This window comes from Trichoderma camerunense (assembly GCF_050948025.1).
Source record: "Trichoderma camerunense strain CBS 138272 chromosome Unknown V8C40scaffold_36, whole genome shotgun sequence".
NCBI classification, from domain to species: Eukaryota; Fungi; Ascomycota; class Sordariomycetes; order Hypocreales; family Hypocreaceae; genus Trichoderma; species Trichoderma camerunense.
The window spans coordinates 34,055-50,595 of NW_028145334.1; the positions used below are offsets into that span (position 1 = coordinate 34,055).

A 16,541-nucleotide genomic window follows, 5' to 3' on the forward strand; every position below is an offset into this window, starting at 1 on the left:
GTGCGTGCCTTGCTGTACTGTACCTTGCCTGTGAGATCGCCGTCTTACTGTACATGTCTGCCCGTCCTATTTTGCTCCTCTCGTGGCTGCATCTCCCGCTCCGTCAACCCGCAGCGGCTCTAGTCAGCTCTCGGGCGGCGTGGGGTGCATACGACCGAAGCTGACAAAACCGAGCATCCAGCATCTTCCTTCTCTCGAAAAGGATGCTGTTGTACGAGTATCATCAATCAAGCTGATTCGGACAATATCATCATCTCATGTTTTGAGATCAGATGGAGTTAACGGAGCCGAATCGCGTGGGCACAGCTACAAGTTGACACGCGCTGCACTAAAAAAAGCAACATCCACACACCGGAGCCCTGAACCGCTGCCTCGGTAGATTGTGACGATGCTCCATAGTACGGCACCGGGTGGATGTAGCGAATAGGTTCAAATCTGGATGGACTCACACGTGTGATGGGGGAGAAATCTCCAGACTTTTTTGTCTTCTTTTACCCCATACTCTCTGTCTGATTCTTTGTCTTGAAGCGCTTATTGTCTTTTCTCTGCCTCGTACTCGTACATGCGAGTACGTGTATTGTAGCGTGCGTATCTTCGGATGATCATCGATTTGCAGCATGAACACCAACACCACTACCGCTGATGTGTGAAGACGCTGTAACTCAAAGCAGAAGCAGCTCCAGCGGTGTGTGTCTCTGCCAAATTGCATGCATCAAATCCATTCAACGTGGTGCTCACTTCATCAATCACTGGTACAAGCAGCTCCCTATTCCCGTAAGGCGGCATAAAATACTCGTAAGGCGGCACAGCCAAAAGGCGACCAGACCCCTATTTTCAGTGCTGCCATAATATCGACACTCGAAAGTCAGCAGCAGAAGCTCCGGCCAGCATGTACACGATGGCAGCGCGTCACTGGCCGCACAGTACGAACATGCACGCTTATCAGCAGCCCTTCTCTGTGACCAAAGTACCTCTCAGAGGTGCTAAAGCGGCTGGGAAAACGGAACGGAGACTGAAACATGCATGTGCACAAATTGCACAAGCCCAGCCACCACCGTTTAAGCCGAATCCGCACCGTTTCCGCGTACTCGCCAGTGGGGGATGACCCTTGTATCGTGTGAAGTTGCTGTGTCTGTAAATTAGAGTTGCCCAAGCCGTCACAGTGCCAGCAGACATCCAATCCTCATCATACTGTACAAGACACCGAAATACTGTAGCTGTTGCTGGTTAGAGGGCGACAATGTACGAGTACAGTACCTGGTTCTTGGGCGGGTCCGGGGCAAGCTTCCGGGACCTAAGACGCTGGCCGCTCCGGGCACCAGCCCCACGTTGTATCTCACTGGTAGCGGTACGAGTACTTGCGCCTGTTCTGAAGGCGAGCCATGCCATGGCCCTCCTTTCACCCCCTGGGAGTAAATTGGCACATCCACTTTCTAGAATCCCGCGAGCCCTTCGTTGCCATGGGCGCCGCTTGTCGTTGTCGTGACACGAGAAAAGCTCATTTTGCTGGTGACTCTAGCTCTGCTGCTAGTTCTAGCACAAAGTACTAGTGGCCGGTTGGTCGGTTCCGGGAATGACTTTTGACGCAGCTTTCCGCGCCTTTGTCAGGCGAAAACTTGGCGAAAAATAGTTCAGTCCCTTCAAGTTGTAATTTGCTTTTCTTCTCTTGTTAGTGGGCGGGATGCTGCTTTTGCTGGGTGGTGCGTGCTCGTGCTTTTTCTTGAAAGCTTTCTATCTGGAACGCGGCCGCCCCATTTCGCTCAAAAAATTTGCTGGCCGTGATTTAAAACTGAGCCCTATTCAGATCCTGTTCGGCGGACTCCTCCGAAGTTCTTTCGTGTCCGAGTTCATTACCGAGTTTCTCTTTTGCTGATGCGTTGGCCGACACTTTGTGGGTTTGCTAGCGTTTATTCATGCGAAGGGGGCAAAGGTCGAAGAGGCGGTATGAAGAGGCCGACTATTCGGACCATGTGTAAATGGATATGAGTAGGTTTTTTGATGACAGCAGCCTGAATTCTCGGCGCAGAATTATGCCTTGGCTGGCTGGTTCTCTCTTTGTGCTGTGTGTGTTTTGGGAGGATTGCATTGCATTTGCCTGCCCACCATACTGTATGCCGTCGCTCCAAGATTTGAGGGCCGAATAATCCCTGGAAGAGAGAGATAGGTAGCTGTGCTCACAGTCATACTCCATCGTTTGCAATAGTCCCAACAAGACTGTATAGGTTGGTCTGTCTCGAATTGCAATGCAACGGAAGCGGTATGACCAACACTGTTGCCATCGTAGCAGCTCAGAGTTGCAGTACAGGAGGTGAAGCATAGCATTGTTATCGTATACGTAGAAAGAGGAGGGCCGATCCAGAACATCCCCTTCCAATCCAGCTTCGTAGATTCTCATTCATCTTTCTCGCTTCTGGGTAGCCGGCAAGGTGGCCAAACGTGGGTTGCAATGTGACAAGCCCTTCGTTAAGAGGCAATGACAGGCACGAGCTGGGGAGATTGGAGGAGAAGGAATGCTCATATGTTATCCGTATTTATGAGATGACAGCTGCAACAAACAGAACATTCAAGCGTTCTTCCATTCTAGGCAATGGAGTCGACCAAACTGTAGGGATGGATGGCAATGGATCAGATGGATGGCTTACAAGAGGCACCATGCACTGCACATGTGCCTGTCTGTGCGCCCTTTGCGCGTGTTTGGAGACCCATTCACGTACCTATTGATATCGTATCTCATGTAACTGTTCCATTCAACGTTCGAGAAATTGACGTTTGTCCATTTCTCAAGCACAAATCTCCAATCATGGACAAGCTCCGGCACGTCGTGGGTCCATCTAGCTTGATTGATGCATTCAATTCAATTTTGAAATTTGTTGGTGCAAGACCATGTAAGAGAATGTACCGGCCTAACACATCAATGGCTGGTGTGCTGCGAGGTTTCAACGGTTCAGGAGGTGCTGCAGCTATCGCTTCTTCTTAGTGGCCAGCCACCAGTTCGAGCGCGCGCAAGTACCGGGTACGAAGCATGTGGCCAGCCGTCTGTGGCTGCCCGGGGTAGCTGTACCTGGCTGCGTGCATGGCGCTAAGCTGGAGTGACGGAGCATGGCGAACGGGGCTCGTCTCATTTTGGGGGTCCATGAGAAGTAGATACGGAGTACATGCAACTGTCTCGTTTCCGCCAGTCTGATGTCGCGCGTTGCTCGTGCTGCTTGAGCCTGCGCTTCCACTTCCACGTTTGTTTGTGAGATCGACGGGCATGCTTCAGGTGCGTCAAGTCCCCCAGCAGCTGTCGGATTCCAGAGGTTGACGGCGCGTGGGGTTGCTGTAACGGGCAGTATCTGGGCCTTGTACTTCGCTAACGCTGCCAGAACCGATCCATTGTAGAAGTGGAGGACGCCCGCGCCCACTAGCACATGGGAAGATACAGCGCCTCCATCAGTGCTCTTGTCTCGCCTAAATCTCCCCCCAGTGCCCGTAACGGCCTAGCAGCAAGCGTGCCCTTTCTGCAGCAGCGCCAGAAACACAGCGAGGCCACCACCCCAATTGCCGCCACTCGAAACTCCAGTCGACGATAGCCTCCCCTTTCCCCCCCAGCGATCTGCTGAACATCTCCGACCCATCGAGCACGTCTCGCCTGCTTCCCGCCTGCAACATTGGTGGCATGCTCATTGGCATTGGAATCGGCCCAGCGCGCGCCGCCGGCTTGCAACAAGGCTGACTCGCGGACCATGTCCTGCGGTGATTTTGTCGCCATCTCATCCTGATCTGATCTGATCCGATCCCGACTCGACTCGACCCGACTCGACTTGCTCTCTGCTGGCACAGATCCTCCGCGGCCTCGAGCGCAACCGTGACTCGATCGCCATCTCGCCCATCCCGGCCATCGCCATCGCGTTTAGGCCTTTGTCGAAGCCCCCATCTCTCTCTCCGACTCTCTCTTGCGCGCTCTCTCTCCCCAACTTCTCCTTTACCCCCCTCTCTCTAGCTCTTCCCCCACACGCGCGCGCCAAAAACCATGGACGGCGTCGTGGGAACTGCGCCGCCCGGCAGCATGTACGTCCGTGCTCTCTACGACTACGAGGCCGACGACAGGACCAGTCTCAGCTTCCACGAGGGCGACATCATCCAGGTCATCACCCAGCTCGAGAGCGGCTGGTGGGACGGTGTCATCAATGGAGTGCGCGGCTGGTTCCCCAGCAATTACTGCCAGGCCATCACTAGCCCCGACGAGTTTCCCGACATGGGCCAGAACGGCCATGTCAACCATCACATGGAGGACGAAATGGAGGAAAACGAACTTTACGAAGACAGTGCCGACCAGGACGAGGATTCCGAGGGCGAAGGCTTTGGCAGCCTGCCGCTCGAGGGCACCGACATGGGCGGCGACAAGTCTCGCGCCGACTTTTGGATCCCGCAGGCTACGCCAGATGGCCGCCTCTTCTACTACAACATGATGACGGGCGATCGCAGCATGGAGCTGCCGCTAGAATCGCCCGTGTCCTCGGCCGAGACGGGCCCCAGGGACCGTATGAACGTTGCCATGCCCGAGAAGACACGGCCGCCGCCAGAAATGATGGCGCGTGGGCTGACCCAGGACGAGGACGACGACTCGGCGACTTCAGCTTCAGAGGCCGAAGGCGAATCTCTGATGCTCGCGTCCAGAGGGTCCATGGTAAGTACACTTGTCTATCAAAAATGAATAAAGAAAAAAGAAAGTACTTGAAACTAATACTCTATCCAGCCTCGCATTCGAGGTTCATTCAGTGCAGCCCTCTCCCCGTCAACGTCAATGGACTCGATGAATGGCACTTCTCCCGCTCGGCGGAAGAGAAGCGATGCATACGCCCTCGGATTCGCCAACACCAACCAGCCACCAAACATTGCATCGGCCACATCATTCACCAGCACCACCTACAACGTGCCGGCCACCACCAGCGTGCCCAAGTCTTTCTTCGACGATGGATCCACGCCACCCCTTACCTGGAGTCTCCTTGTCACCAACATGAAGCGCGCCATCGACCGATATCGCGAGGCTGTCACCAACAACGCCCGCTCCGAATACGTGGCCAGGGCCGAAGATATTTCCGATCACCTCAGACTACTTCTTGCCGCCGGCTCAGGAACCACGGACAACCATTCTGGCCAGCCTTCCATCATCTCCACCAACAAGGCACTCTACCCCCACTTCCGAGATATGATGTCCAAGTTTTCGAAGCTGGTTATTTCTTCTCATATTGCAGCTGCTGATTGGCCCAACGCGGAGTCGGTTCAAAAGTGTCTCCAGGAGGCCGACGGCGTGTTAGGTGGCGTCTTCAGCTACGTTGAAGTTGCCAGACAGCAGAGGGGAGAGGACATCCCCCGACTTTTCCCTGGCTTTGTCATTGGCAGCACCTCAGGTGGCAGCTGGCAGAGCAACGGACTAGATTTCCATGATTTGATGTCCCCCAACTTCCTTGATGACGAGGAGGGTCTCACCGAGCCCACCGCAGTCCTCGATGGTAATCTCCTCGAGAGGTTAGATGAGCACAAGAGAATTCTTGTGTCAAGCATTCGCGAGCTGGAAAAGAACCTTACAGCTCCTGAAAAGATCATCTCACCTCAGCGACACGAGGCCATTGCCAACAATGTCTGCTTTGCAGGCGGCAAGGTTGTAGAGACGTTTAGGCCGTGGATTGCCATGATTGAGTCCGTCGATCTGTCATCTTTGGGCAATACATTCCAGACACCGCAGCTGGAAGACTTTAGCATCAACAAGCAATCGTTGTACGACAACATTGCCGACCTCATGTTAAGCTGCCAAGCAGTCGCCGGTCCCCTGGCGGACGAATGGTCAGAAGTCCGGGGAGAGCCTCTTGAGAGCCGTCTTGACTATGTTCGCCAATGCGCGAGAGCACTCGAGACGAACTCGTCGCACACTGGATTCTCGCTACAGCTGCTATCAGAGCAGGTCCTGATCAACATGCAGCAGCAGCAAGCAAAGGCTCGTCAACCACCGCGGGGCCAGCTCCAACGAGGAGAGACTATGCCTTACGACAGGCCTCATCAGCGATCAGACTCAAGGACCGCACCAGTCCGACCGCCACTCATCACCACCCAGTCATACTCCGAGGGCGATGCTCCCCCTGGTTTCTCCAGAAAGGGAGACTACTCCAAGGTCAAGAAGATCTTTGGAGAAGACCCGTCGCCACAGCTCCAGCCGGACGAGGATACGCCCGAGTTCCTGCTCCTGGACCACGAAAACGATTTATCTTGGGACGCAAAGGCGACTACACCCACGGTAAAGGGAGGATCCCTCTTAGCACTGGTCGAGCAGCTCACGCGCCATGATAAACTTGATTCCAGTTTTAACAACACCTTCCTCTTGACTTATCGATCCTTCACATCAGCACGCGAGCTCTTTGAGATGCTGGTTCAGCGATTCGGCATACAGCCTCCGGAGGGCCTCACACAGCAAGACTATGAGTTGTGGCGAGACCGCAAGCAGAAGCTCATCCGATTCAGAGTGGTCAACATTCTCAAGAGTTGGTTCGACAGTTTCTGGATGGAAGAGTTCAACGACGAGTCGAAGACTCTGATACGCGACGTGTACACGTTTGCGAGAGACACTGTCAAGTCGACTGAGACACCAGGTTCGGGGCCGCTGATGGCGATCCTTGACCAGAGGCTCAGCGGCAAGGAGGCTGGCGCCAGGCGCATGATTCAAACCCTAAACCAGAGCACTCCAACGCCCATTATTCCAAAGAACATGAGAAAACTCAAGTTCTTGGATATTGACGTGACAGAGTTTGCTCGCCAGCTGACAATCATCGAGTCTCGGTTGTACTCCAAGATCAAGGCCACTGAGTGCTTGAATAAGACGTGGCAGAAAAAGGTTGCAGATGGTGACCCTGACGCGGCTCCGAATGTCAAGGCTCTGATTCTGCACTCTAACCAGATGACCAACTGGGTGGCGGAGATGATTCTAAACCAGATGGATGTCAAGAAGCGAGTTGTGGTGATTAAGCACTTTGTTGCTGTTGCCGACGTATGTTTGCTAATCCTGACACTTTTGAATTGAGAGAATAATCAAGTGCTAACACAATTGTACTAGAAATGCCGAGGTCTCAACAACTTCTCCACGTTGACATCCATCATCTCAGCGTTGGGCACGGCGCCTATTGCGCGTTTGAAGCGAACCTGGGATCAAGTCCCTCAGCGAACCAGCGTTGTTCTGGAAACGATGCGTCGACTTATGGCTAGCACTAAGAACTTTGGCGAGTATCGCGAGGCGCTTCACGTTGCCAACCCGCCGTGTATCCCCTTTTTCGGTGAGTTTGGACTGTTGAGCAATTTTACGGTGAAAGATAGTAGTTTTAACAGGAGAACGTAGGTGTTTATTTGACCGATCTTACCTTTATTGAGGACGGTATACCCTCGGTGATTAAGAAGACCAACCTGATCAACTTTGCCAAGAGAGCAAAGACAGCCGAAGTCATCCGCGACATTCAGCAATACCAGAATGTGGGATACTCTCTGCAGCCAGTCCCTGAACTGCACGATTACATTGTGAGCAACATGCAAGCTGCAGGAGACGTACATGAGATGTACGACAAGAGTTTGCAGATTGAACCACGCGAGCGTGAAGACGAGAAGATTGTCAGGTATGTACAACGAAGCAAAGCAAAGGAGGACTTTGCTACGGTCCGCTCTTTCACAGTTGCTAACGAATTGTGTGATATAGGGTGCTTGCTGAATCCGGTTTTTTGTGAAATACTCGCCCCTGAACACCAAAGCCCTGATCCTCTGATACTGTTTGAAACAGTCAGCAAACTGGGCCCATATATAAGGACGCTTAACGTGTTGTACAATGGAGAAGCAGAGTGTATAGAAGAGAAGCACAAAGCATGTTTGAGGGAGTGGAAGCAGAGAAATGATACCAAGATGATCTAGAATGGGGAAGATCTGGCCACACAAAAAAGGCCATACCGGAATGGTCTGGTACTATATCGCAGCGGAAGTTGGATTTCTTCTTTTTTCCAGGGATTCGAGGCGCGAAAAAGAGGGATAATTGAAATGGAAGGGAAAAAAAGACGAAAAGAAACAAAAGATGCAGCCTAGCCTGGACGGCCCTTGTACAAAAAATGCTGTCATGGATTGATTGCATTCAAGGTGTCTTGGGTTTTCTGATTACAATCAACATCCAATGACCCAAACGTGGGGATGACTGGACGTTGAAATGCATCGGCACCATGAAGAGCAGTATGGATTTTTACCGTGGTTCGCCGCCTCTGACGACTTTGTGATTATGATGCGCAAACAAAACTTGTTGGCATTCTCGTTGGCGCCTCTGATGGGTTTTGATATGGCTTGGTTTTTTAAGGCTCGAGAAGGAACTTGGGTTCGCATGATGCAAAGAAAACAAAACAAAACATTATTCCACGTTCTCAGTTTTTTCTTTATCCGAGGGATTGACTCCTGAGCTTTGGGCATATTGATTTAGAGTTGGATGGAAATTTCTCTTCATCTATTTGAGGAAATGTCGAATGGCGATTGGGAAACTTGGAATATCATACCCGTTTTATATATATTACATATATATATCCAACGTCTGCATATATATATGGCACGGCTATTTATGATGGTATATACTTGTTTTGAACGTTTAGCATTAGTGTTTGGAAATCGAATCTACGAAAGGCTTGCATTGAAAGTTTGGACCATTTTTGAAATCGTGTATATCTTTTTTTTCAAGCGTGAGAAGTAACACTTTTTGTGACGAGCAAATATAGATAAAGTATCATACACACAAACACCTTGTTTCCATACAGGCAGGATTAAATAATTGATACAAAATAGTACTCTTTGGTACACAATCGACAAAAGCAGAAAGGGGGAATTTGGGAGAAAAAGCAGGACAGAAATTCAACGACAAGATTTAATGTCGGTGCAGCTTATTCTTGATTCGCTCCCCCAGACTGGGCTTATCCTTGTGATGACGGCCTGAATCCGAGCTCTTGCGGCCAGAGCTGCCGGCCTTGTGGTTGTTGTTATCGTCGTCATCTGTCTTGAGGCCCTTTTGCTCCATCAAGCCTATATAATTTACATGGTCAGTAGGAGTTTCACCATGTCCATAAGAAGAAGAGATAAAAGAGAGTATAGGGGAAAAGTAGGGGGTGGGGGGAGACATACGATCAGCTTCAACTCCAGCCCCAGGCTTCGCAGCATCAAAGTTCCCTCCATCAGCCGCAAGCCCCGTCGTCTTAACGTAGTCGTCTTCAGAAGCTTCCCACTTCTGATTGTCGTTGCCCTGCTTGGAGCTATCATCCTCGGGCAATTTCTGCTCCTTCGGCTTGCTGTCGTCCTCCTGCACGGCCTCATTAGATGATGCGGCGGCGGCGTTTCCGCCGTTTTCCTTGGCGAGCTCTTCAACGGGGCGGGGGCCGGCGCCGGTGAGCTTGTCGAGAGGTTTGCCTTCTTCGGGGTTTACGTCGTCGTCTGCGTTTGTTGTGTCCTTGAGATTGCTCTTGGTTGTTGTGTCATTGAGGTTACTCTTGGTTCTATCCTGGAGTTGACCGCCCATGGGTTCTTGGGTTCGAGGGCTTTCGGGGAGGGGTTTGTCCTTTGCGGAGGATGAGAGCGCGTAGTATTCGTTTTCGGCTAGGTCTGAGGGTTCGTCTTCTTGGCCCTTGAGGCTAGATTCGACCTTGTTTTGGTCCTTGGGATCTATATATGGGCACTTTTGCGTTAGTTGTCTGAAGAGTTTGGAGATACGGTATCATGTATATAGTTGTCAGCCATACCCAAGTTACCGGCATCATAAGGCTCGCCCTTAGAGACATCACCAGTGGCTCCAGAGATGGGCTCCTTGTGGGTTTCGTCAGTGCTGGAGTCGCCCCAGACGGCCTTTGCGGCGGATGTCGCGAGTTGGTTGATGGTTTCGATGGCGGACGACATGGTGTAAATGAGATATGTTCACTGGTTTATGGCGTTAAAAAGAAGAGGTTGCGTAGACGGGATGTGTCAATGACGGGTATTATAGTATGGAAATGGTCTGGCAGAAATCACTTGGAATTGGGGGACAGAGAGTTCCAGAGGCCGCCCTTTTAATAAACACTGGAGAGCAATTGGGTTGGAAGCCCGCCTCTGACGTCGACGTAGCACGGTCTGTAGCTGAGGGAGCGACTATGGACTAACAGAATCCGGGATTCTACTCGCTGAATGGCCATGGCGAGCGAGGCTGGGGGGGAACAGACATGGACATGGACACACGTATGACGGCATTGATGGAGGGGATTTGCGCACAGCAGCCAGGTTTTGCGTGTACTTGTACACTGGCAGCTATTCGAAATGGAATATGTACAAGAGGTGGGGGAGGGACATGCATTGTGCTGCTATTTTTGACAAGCATAAACCTTAGTACCTTGAATGTTCCGGTACTGCATAATGCTGCAGTTGTTCTGAAGCTTGGAATATGCTGGGTTGGGCTGTGACAGCTGAAAGGGGAGCCGACGGGCGATGACGCAAGGCTCTCGTTGTTGGATCGAGATCGTCGCCTTTTTTCAGTGGGGAAATGCGTGGGAACGTGTGAGAGAGAAGTGTCACTGGGGGGCAGCACGTGAATGACGTATGAAAGGCATGGACAGTGACAGGTTAGGTAATGCACTCTTATTAGGGGTCCAATACGTGTACTGTACTTGATGCTTGTCCTTTATTCCCCATTCATTGCTTCCAGTTGGTTTCCTCTGATTTTGCGCCGGTACATGTTTTGTTTGATGGCGGGAGATGGGCAGATTGGAAATGGTCAAGTGGGAATTCATCAAGGTGGGCCAAATGCAATGCACATTAAGGTTGCTGCTCTAACTACAGAGCTGGGATGATGGAGCTGGGAGAGTATTAAGACAGCTCCCGGCACTACTACTTTACTATAAGTAATCCATATTGTCGAATGCATTTTCACGAGCATTTTACCTCTCCCTCTGTTCTCGTTGCACCCGCAGCCTTGTTCGTTATGCGGCAAGATAACATGGCATGTGCCCTGCAAAGTACCCGGCAGATATTACCTCTGCTTAACACCACTTGCATCCTCTCTCCCAGTACATGAACCCGCGTGAATGTGAACCAAACCCTTGAACCCTTGATTCCCGCCTCAGTCCCGTGAGCCGTCGCAAACGGGCTAACTTAGACTCGTCCAACTTTAAGCCCCTGACAAGCTGCAGCAAGTAGGAGGTCGCGGCCGCGGCACATGGATCGACGGTAGCCTATAAGCGGGAGCGAGCCCAACAAAATCGTGACCCCGGGACAAGGCTAGCTAGCTATCTATCTTATCTGTTCGCGTCCCCAGGCAGATGCATGACAGTTGAGCTGGTATGACAGTCAGTCAGTCAGTCAGTATGGCAGCTCACACGTATTATTATTAGTAGGTGCGTTTGCAGCTGCATCTCTATCTACCGATGTATCCGTATATATAGGTAGACGGACCGTGTAAGTCAAAAAGACTCACTCAAAACTCCTATCTACTCGCATCAGCCTCATCCTCCAGCCCAACGAGTTGCGACACACCCCCCGGCTCCCCAACGCCGGGGCAATCCGAAGCGTTCGTCTAAACCTCTCCGCGCGCTCAAATGTCTTGAGCTGCCATTTGTTTGTCTTTTTTTGCTTCATTTGCTTTTAAGTTAATCTTTTTCTTCTTCATCTTCTTCTTTCTTGCTATCCCTAGCATGGCGCGGTATCCAGGCGTTGCAAACTGGCTGCTCGTCTTGACGCTGGCCTGGGCTCCCATCCGCAGCCTCGGCCTAGTCATCCAGCCATACGAGCATCACCTGGAGAATGAACAGCTGGTCTTGGGACAGCATCGTCCAGGTGAGACAGCGCTGTCTATCTTCTGTTCCTTGCTTTGCGTTACTTCAATAGCGTTCCTTTTCCACTAACCTACGTCTTACAAACAACCGCAGAATCACCCTCCACAGCCTACCGATCCCAAGCTCCTTACGCACCGCCCTTTCCCAGTAGACCAGGAAACCGTCCGTCAGGCTTCATCGCTCTCGGCGACTCGTATTCTGCCGGCATCGGCACGGGCCTGTTCAACGGCACCGAAGATGACTGTCGCCACGGCCACAATGCCTACCCCATGCTGGTCCAGGAAGACCTCAGCCGCAGCTTGGATGGAGGCGAGGTCCCTACCTTTCAGTTCCTCTCCTGCACGGGCTCTACCGTCAACGATATGCTCGCTGGCGCGGAGCACAGCCAGATTGACGAGTTCAACACGACGGCGACGGCCGACTTTGCCCTCCTATCCATCGGCGGCAACGACCTGGGCTTTTTCGAAATCATGAACAGCTGCATCTTTCGCTTCTACAGCTTCTACTCTGGCACCTGCGAGTCTGCTCTTCGTCACGCCGACAAGCAAATGGCCAGCTCCGATTTTGAACACCGCCTTCGACTCGTCATTATGGAGATTCTCGATCACGTCCGGTGGGAGAAGCGGCCGTGGTTTACCATCACCGTCACTGGATACGCCCGCTTCTTCAACGCCGACACGGAAGAGTGCGACGACTACTCCCTTGGCATGTGGTGGCGAGGCCCCAAGCTGAAGCGGGAGCTTCGACAGCGCATGAACGACATGGTTGTCGACGTCAACAACAAGATCCGACGCTCAGTGGATGCCATCAACGCCGCGTTTGCAGAGCCCAGGGTCCTCTTTGTCGACTACGACGACGCCTTTGAGGGGCATCGCTTCTGCGAGCCGGGCGTCATCGAGCCAGACTATGCGAGAAACGAAACGTGGTTCTTCCTCGTTGGTGGCCTGGACAATACAGAGACGCCCGTGCTCGGAGCATCGGACGCCCTGCTCCCTCTAGACTCCCCGCTGGTTGATCCGGTCAACTGCCTCGGACCTGCACAGAAATCCGGGGACTGGGGCGAGATGGCCCTGTGCATGATGGCCACGGCGGCTAGCAAAGATGTAGAGCTGCGAAAGGCAGATGGGCGGGTCGTGGCGGAGAATTCCATGTGGTATGTGCCCACATATTACGGCAAGACTTTTCATCCGGTAAGCTTCTCCTTTTTCTTTTGGTTTCTTTTTCCATGTCATCTGCAGCCAAAACAAGATGCTGACTCTCTCTTTGTAGCGCAGTCTTGGCCACATGGCAATGAGGGACCGCATATACAAGGCGTGGCGTGAAAACAATATTATCCCAACACAGGGATGATGGGGAGCCTTGCTCTTACGACTATCATGGCCAGTGCATTATATTTTTTTTTCTACATCTCATCATATTATACCCCTTTCTCCTACAGTACACACACACATAACTGGTGGATTCCTTTGGCTGTTGGCGCCCCCTATCTAGAATGATTGGCTTGATGTTTTCTTATATACCGGGGCGTTTCTGGATTTAGATGCTGGACTTTGAGATGCTTGTGCAAAGTAGCGGAGAATGAACAAATGGGTCGCTGAGATCCCCATGGGGCCGACTAAGGTACCCTCTCACTAAAGTAGTGCCGTGAAGTGACACCGGGGACAAGGTTGGTTGGTTTTCGGAACAGTGCATATGTACCTATGCATGCATGTCACAGTTTAAGTTCTATCTTCAATTGTTGTATAGATGAATCAAATACTTAATAAATATCTTGACCTATTATTCTATGGTACTTGACATTTACAATGGTGAGAAATGAATTGCAACTGAGCTCAGATTCATTCAATGCGATAAATCATCAGTGGGTTTTCAGTAAGTGGTGCTGGTACGTACCGCTGAGCCTCCGCGATATCTTCGGAACATTGTTGTTGCTTCCGACGTCGCCCATTCCACCCAAGACACGTGAAGTTGGGTTCCTTGGACATCAGCCTCGCGATCGTCACTGTCTGTCTACAACTTATATCCAACATCCAACGCCTGCAAAGTGCTGTCGCGCCTTGCTGTGCCTGCTACAACTGTTCCTCGCCGTGTGTTTTCGTCATTTGACCGAAAACAGCACATCCTGACATCATCCCGGCGCATCAGCAACCATGGCGCCAGACGCAGAGTCGCGCAAAGGTGGGCAGGCGATATCATCATTTACCATGCATGCAACAGTTCGTTCCAGCTCACACTGTTAGGCGCAGACCAAACAATCAAGGTCGCTTCCAAAAAGGACTCCAAGAATGCAACAATAAAGCTTAAGAAGTCGGTTCCAAAGCATAGCAAGCCGGGCAACTGGATGGATGGCAGCGTCATCGATGGTATATATCGCCCAGCCCTGTCCCCTTCTCTTCTTTACTGCTTCCACTACTACTGAATTTTGAGACTGACGCTGCGCAAGAAGAGAAAAAAAAGACAAACAACTCGTCACCCTCGGTACCAGTATCTCCTGGGCCCGTCGTCAACCAACTAGACGACTTATCCCGCGAGACCTTTGCGACTGGACGACCCCTAGAAGACAACCCGGAGCTTCAACAGTGCAAGCATTGCAAGAAGAGCATCTTGAAAACGGCTGCAAAGGCCCATATAGCACAGTGCCTCAAGGTCAAGAAAGAAAAGGCCCAGCGGAAGAAGGAGGCTCGAGAAGCTCGTGAGCGAGCAAAGGAGGCGGCCCGGGAAGAAGAGGCCAAGAAGAATGATGACGACAACGCAGATGGCAAAGACGAAGACAGTGACGCCGAAGAGGAAAAGAAAGCCGGCAAAAAGGCCGCCAGCAAGAAGCCAGAGGTCAGCAAGAAGCGCAAAGCCGATGCTGATGCAGACAAGGGGCCCAAGGCAAAGAAGAAGAAGGATGAGCCAAAGGCTAAGCTCCCGAAGCCAAAAGGTATGTTGTCGCGAGAAGAAAAATTACAGTACCCGGATAGATTCGCTGACTCTTCTTGTTTTCTCCCTGCAGGACCTGTCGATGTTGAGCGCCAATGTGGTGTCATTCTACCCAATGGCCAACCATGCGCTCGTTCTTTAACGTGTAAAAGTCATTCCATGGGAGCAAAGCGTGCTGTATCAGGAAGATCTTTGCCCTACGACATGCTTCTAGCCGCGTACCAGAAAAAGAATCAAGCCAAGCAGCAGAGTATGTCCCCCCACTACCACCAATTACACATTCTCTATCCAGGGGCTAATCGATACTACAGAAGCTGCGTTGGATGCAAACGCACCTCTTGAGGACGACGACGACGCTAATAACGGCCCTGTAGACTCTGATGAAGAGACGGGCGCCGTCATGAGTGCCTTGGCCCACTGGAACCCTCAGCCCCTAATCCCACAACCCGTTTTCACTCCCATCAAGCGCCAGTACCAGCTTGCGAGGCTTCATGAGCAGTTGCAAATGGCCACCAATGGAGGCCGCACAAACATCTTCAAGGTCACCGGCTTTGGCGCTCAGAGACTGCCCCAGGGCCACCCCGGGTTGTTGGATAACGAAGACGCTCCGGGCGAGCCCGACGTAGAATCCATGTCCATCCCGGGGTCAGCGCGGCAGGCCAGCTTCGGCATGCCTGCACCGCCACAAAGGCAGGCCTCGGTGGCGAGTCGGGCATAGAAAGCTGGGCGTAGAAAGCAATAACCCTTGACATCCTTTTTACCATTCTCCTTCTTCCTTTTGATTTTGCGATTACAGCGGCGGGTTGAGCATGGACAAGGCGTACGGTGTCTTTCCTACTCCTCTTCTTTTGGAACTTTCTTTTTTATTCAATCTTCCTTTTGGGTACATACCATTTTAGGGAATGGCTTTCGGACTAGGAAATGGGTTTTGATGATTGAAATGACTATCCTTTTTATATTAAGCGGCAGGGGCAGCGACATAGCTCGGTATTGGAATACTGTACCAATCAGCTTCTTCTTTTCTTCTTCTTCTTCTTTTTGAAGATTTATCCTATTCATTGTATAAACGCATCTTTGTATAGATACATTATTGGAGACAGCCATACAAGGTGTATCAATAGAAGCTGACTCAGTCAGCGTTCACATTATTGTGCAGGATTGAACAAACGCGTGTCTGTGATTAAATAGCTGTCTATGATGCTTCTATATAGGGTTATCATTGCTATATTAATGCTATATCAGCCATCATCAATGCGCTTGCTATATCCAAAGACACAAAGCGATTCTATAGTAGGTTATAGTCTCTATTTTTGCTCTCGGTCAAGACAACAGAGATGCAACGACCTACTCTACATCTCTCCATCCACAGGAGGCGGCTTAACATTGCAGTCGCCGTAGTGGCTCAATGTGTAAAGTCTGAGCTAGTCCGTGGGTTGACATTGCAAAGTAATGACCAGCGAATGGATCTTCTTCTGCACTGGTCCATACGCTTCACGTTGCCCGAACTATTTTTTATTTTTTTTGGACATGTCCTCAAGGACATGCACTCGAGAGAGATAATGGACAGCGTATGATTTCCGAAAGGCGTCGAGGCTCAGTTTTGTAGCCTCTTGGCTCTCTGATTTCATGGGCAATGATCAATTGTTGTCACTGTCGCCCAAAAGCTCTCTAGGGGTAAGAAGCTGCTCGTACGGCGCAAAGCGCATGGAGCTGCTCAGGCCTCTTTGAAAGAGAAGCTGGACTGAAATCTTCCTTCGGTGTAGAGTTCCGATACACCGTTGG

At 51.4% G+C, this 16,541-nt stretch overlaps 7 protein-coding genes across 7 annotated transcripts; 4 read left to right on the forward strand and 3 right to left on the reverse strand.

Annotated features, from left to right (window-relative positions):
• Positions 1-1,911: 1,911 nt before the first annotated feature.
• V8C40DRAFT_278745 (uncharacterized protein) lies at positions 1,912-2,322 on the reverse strand (the record flags this gene model as incomplete). The annotated part of the gene is made up of 2 exons (XM_083221105.1): positions 1,912-2,009; positions 2,109-2,322. 2 exons carry the CDS (start codon positions 2,320-2,322, stop codon positions 1,912-1,914), a joined length of 312 nt encoding a protein of 103 aa, XP_083067040.1.
• Positions 2,323-3,882: 1,560 nt separating this feature from the next.
• Positions 3,883-7,787, forward strand: V8C40DRAFT_155021 (ras guanine nucleotide exchange factor domain-containing protein). The gene is made up of 5 exons (XM_083211361.1): positions 3,883-4,669; positions 4,739-7,021; positions 7,088-7,304; positions 7,367-7,637; positions 7,718-7,787. Exons 1-5 carry the CDS (start codon positions 4,013-4,015, stop codon positions 7,743-7,745), a joined length of 3,456 nt encoding a protein of 1,151 aa, XP_083067041.1. The 5' UTR covers positions 3,883-4,012; the 3' UTR covers positions 7,746-7,787.
• Positions 7,718-8,311, reverse strand: V8C40DRAFT_155030 (uncharacterized protein). The gene has a single exon (XM_083211363.1). The coding sequence runs from the start codon at positions 8,138-8,140 to the stop codon at positions 7,829-7,831; it is 312 nt and encodes a 103-aa protein (XP_083067042.1). The 5' UTR covers positions 8,141-8,311; the 3' UTR covers positions 7,718-7,828.
• Positions 8,312-8,826, forward strand: V8C40DRAFT_155023 (uncharacterized protein). The gene has a single exon (XM_083211362.1). It carries the CDS (start codon positions 8,483-8,485, stop codon positions 8,738-8,740), a length of 258 nt encoding a protein of 85 aa, XP_083067043.1. The 5' UTR covers positions 8,312-8,482; the 3' UTR covers positions 8,741-8,826.
• On the reverse strand, positions 8,697-10,510 carry V8C40DRAFT_259469 (uncharacterized protein). The gene is made up of 3 exons (XM_083218977.1): positions 9,777-10,510; positions 9,166-9,699; positions 8,697-9,066 (listed from the first exon to the last, which is right to left on the reverse strand). The coding sequence occupies exons 1-3, from the start codon at positions 9,928-9,930 to the stop codon at positions 8,912-8,914; spliced, it is 843 nt and encodes a 280-aa protein (XP_083067044.1). The 5' UTR covers positions 9,931-10,510; the 3' UTR covers positions 8,697-8,911.
• A 548-nt stretch (positions 10,511-11,058) lies between these two features.
• V8C40DRAFT_259474 (SGNH hydrolase-type esterase domain-containing protein) lies at positions 11,059-13,613 on the forward strand. Its single transcript, XM_083218978.1, has 4 exons — positions 11,059-11,340; positions 11,394-11,835; positions 11,928-13,024; positions 13,104-13,613. Exons 2-4 carry the CDS (start codon positions 11,694-11,696, stop codon positions 13,182-13,184), a joined length of 1,320 nt encoding a protein of 439 aa, XP_083067045.1. The 5' UTR covers positions 11,059-11,340; positions 11,394-11,693; the 3' UTR covers positions 13,185-13,613.
• Positions 13,614-13,796: 183 nt separating this feature from the next.
• On the forward strand, positions 13,797-15,895 carry V8C40DRAFT_259478 (deubiquitination module subunit SGF73). Its single transcript, XM_083218979.1, has 5 exons — positions 13,797-14,012; positions 14,081-14,197; positions 14,281-14,760; positions 14,833-15,009; positions 15,071-15,895. The coding sequence occupies exons 1-5, from the start codon at positions 13,985-13,987 to the stop codon at positions 15,475-15,477; spliced, it is 1,209 nt and encodes a 402-aa protein (XP_083067046.1). The 5' UTR covers positions 13,797-13,984; the 3' UTR covers positions 15,478-15,895.
• Positions 15,896-16,541: the final 646 nt, after the last annotated feature.

Coding starts and splice junctions, on each gene's coding strand:
- V8C40DRAFT_259478 (XM_083218979.1), top strand. CDS start 13,985: ATGGCGCCAGACGCAGAGTCGCGCAAAG. Junction 14,198..14,280: donor GGATGGCAGCGTCATCGATG/GTATATATCGCC, acceptor CTGCGCAAGAAG/AGAAAAAAAAGACAAACAAC. Junction 15,010..15,070: donor GAATCAAGCCAAGCAGCAGA/GTATGTCCCCCC, acceptor TCGATACTACAG/AAGCTGCGTTGGATGCAAAC.
- V8C40DRAFT_155021 (XM_083211361.1), top strand. CDS start 4,013: ATGGACGGCGTCGTGGGAACTGCGCCGCCCGGCAGCATGTACGTCCGT. Junction 4,670..4,738: donor TCGCGTCCAGAGGGTCCATG/GTAAGTACACTT, acceptor TACTCTATCCAG/CCTCGCATTCGAGGTTCATT. Junction 7,022..7,087: donor ACTTTGTTGCTGTTGCCGAC/GTATGTTTGCTA, acceptor CAATTGTACTAG/AAATGCCGAGGTCTCAACAA.
- V8C40DRAFT_155023 (XM_083211362.1), top strand. CDS start 8,483: ATGGAAATTTCTCTTCATCTATTTGAGGAAATGTCGAATGGCGATTGG.
- V8C40DRAFT_259469 (XM_083218977.1), bottom strand. CDS start 9,930: ATGTCGTCCGCCATCGAAACCATCAACCAACTCGCGACATCCGCCGCA. Junction 9,700..9,776: donor TTATGATGCCGGTAACTTGG/GTATGGCTGACA, acceptor GCCCATATATAG/ATCCCAAGGACCAAAACAAG. Junction 9,067..9,165: donor GGCTGGAGTTGAAGCTGATC/GTATGTCTCCCC, acceptor TAAATTATATAG/GCTTGATGGAGCAAAAGGGC.
- V8C40DRAFT_259474 (XM_083218978.1), top strand. CDS start 11,694: ATGGCGCGGTATCCAGGCGTTGCAAACTGGCTGCTCGTCTTGACGCTG. Junction 11,836..11,927: donor CTTGGGACAGCATCGTCCAG/GTGAGACAGCGC, acceptor AAACAACCGCAG/AATCACCCTCCACAGCCTAC. Junction 13,025..13,103: donor ACGGCAAGACTTTTCATCCG/GTAAGCTTCTCC, acceptor CTCTCTTTGTAG/CGCAGTCTTGGCCACATGGC.
- V8C40DRAFT_155030 (XM_083211363.1), bottom strand. CDS start 8,140: ATGCAATCAATCCATGACAGCATTTTTTGTACAAGGGCCGTCCAGGCT.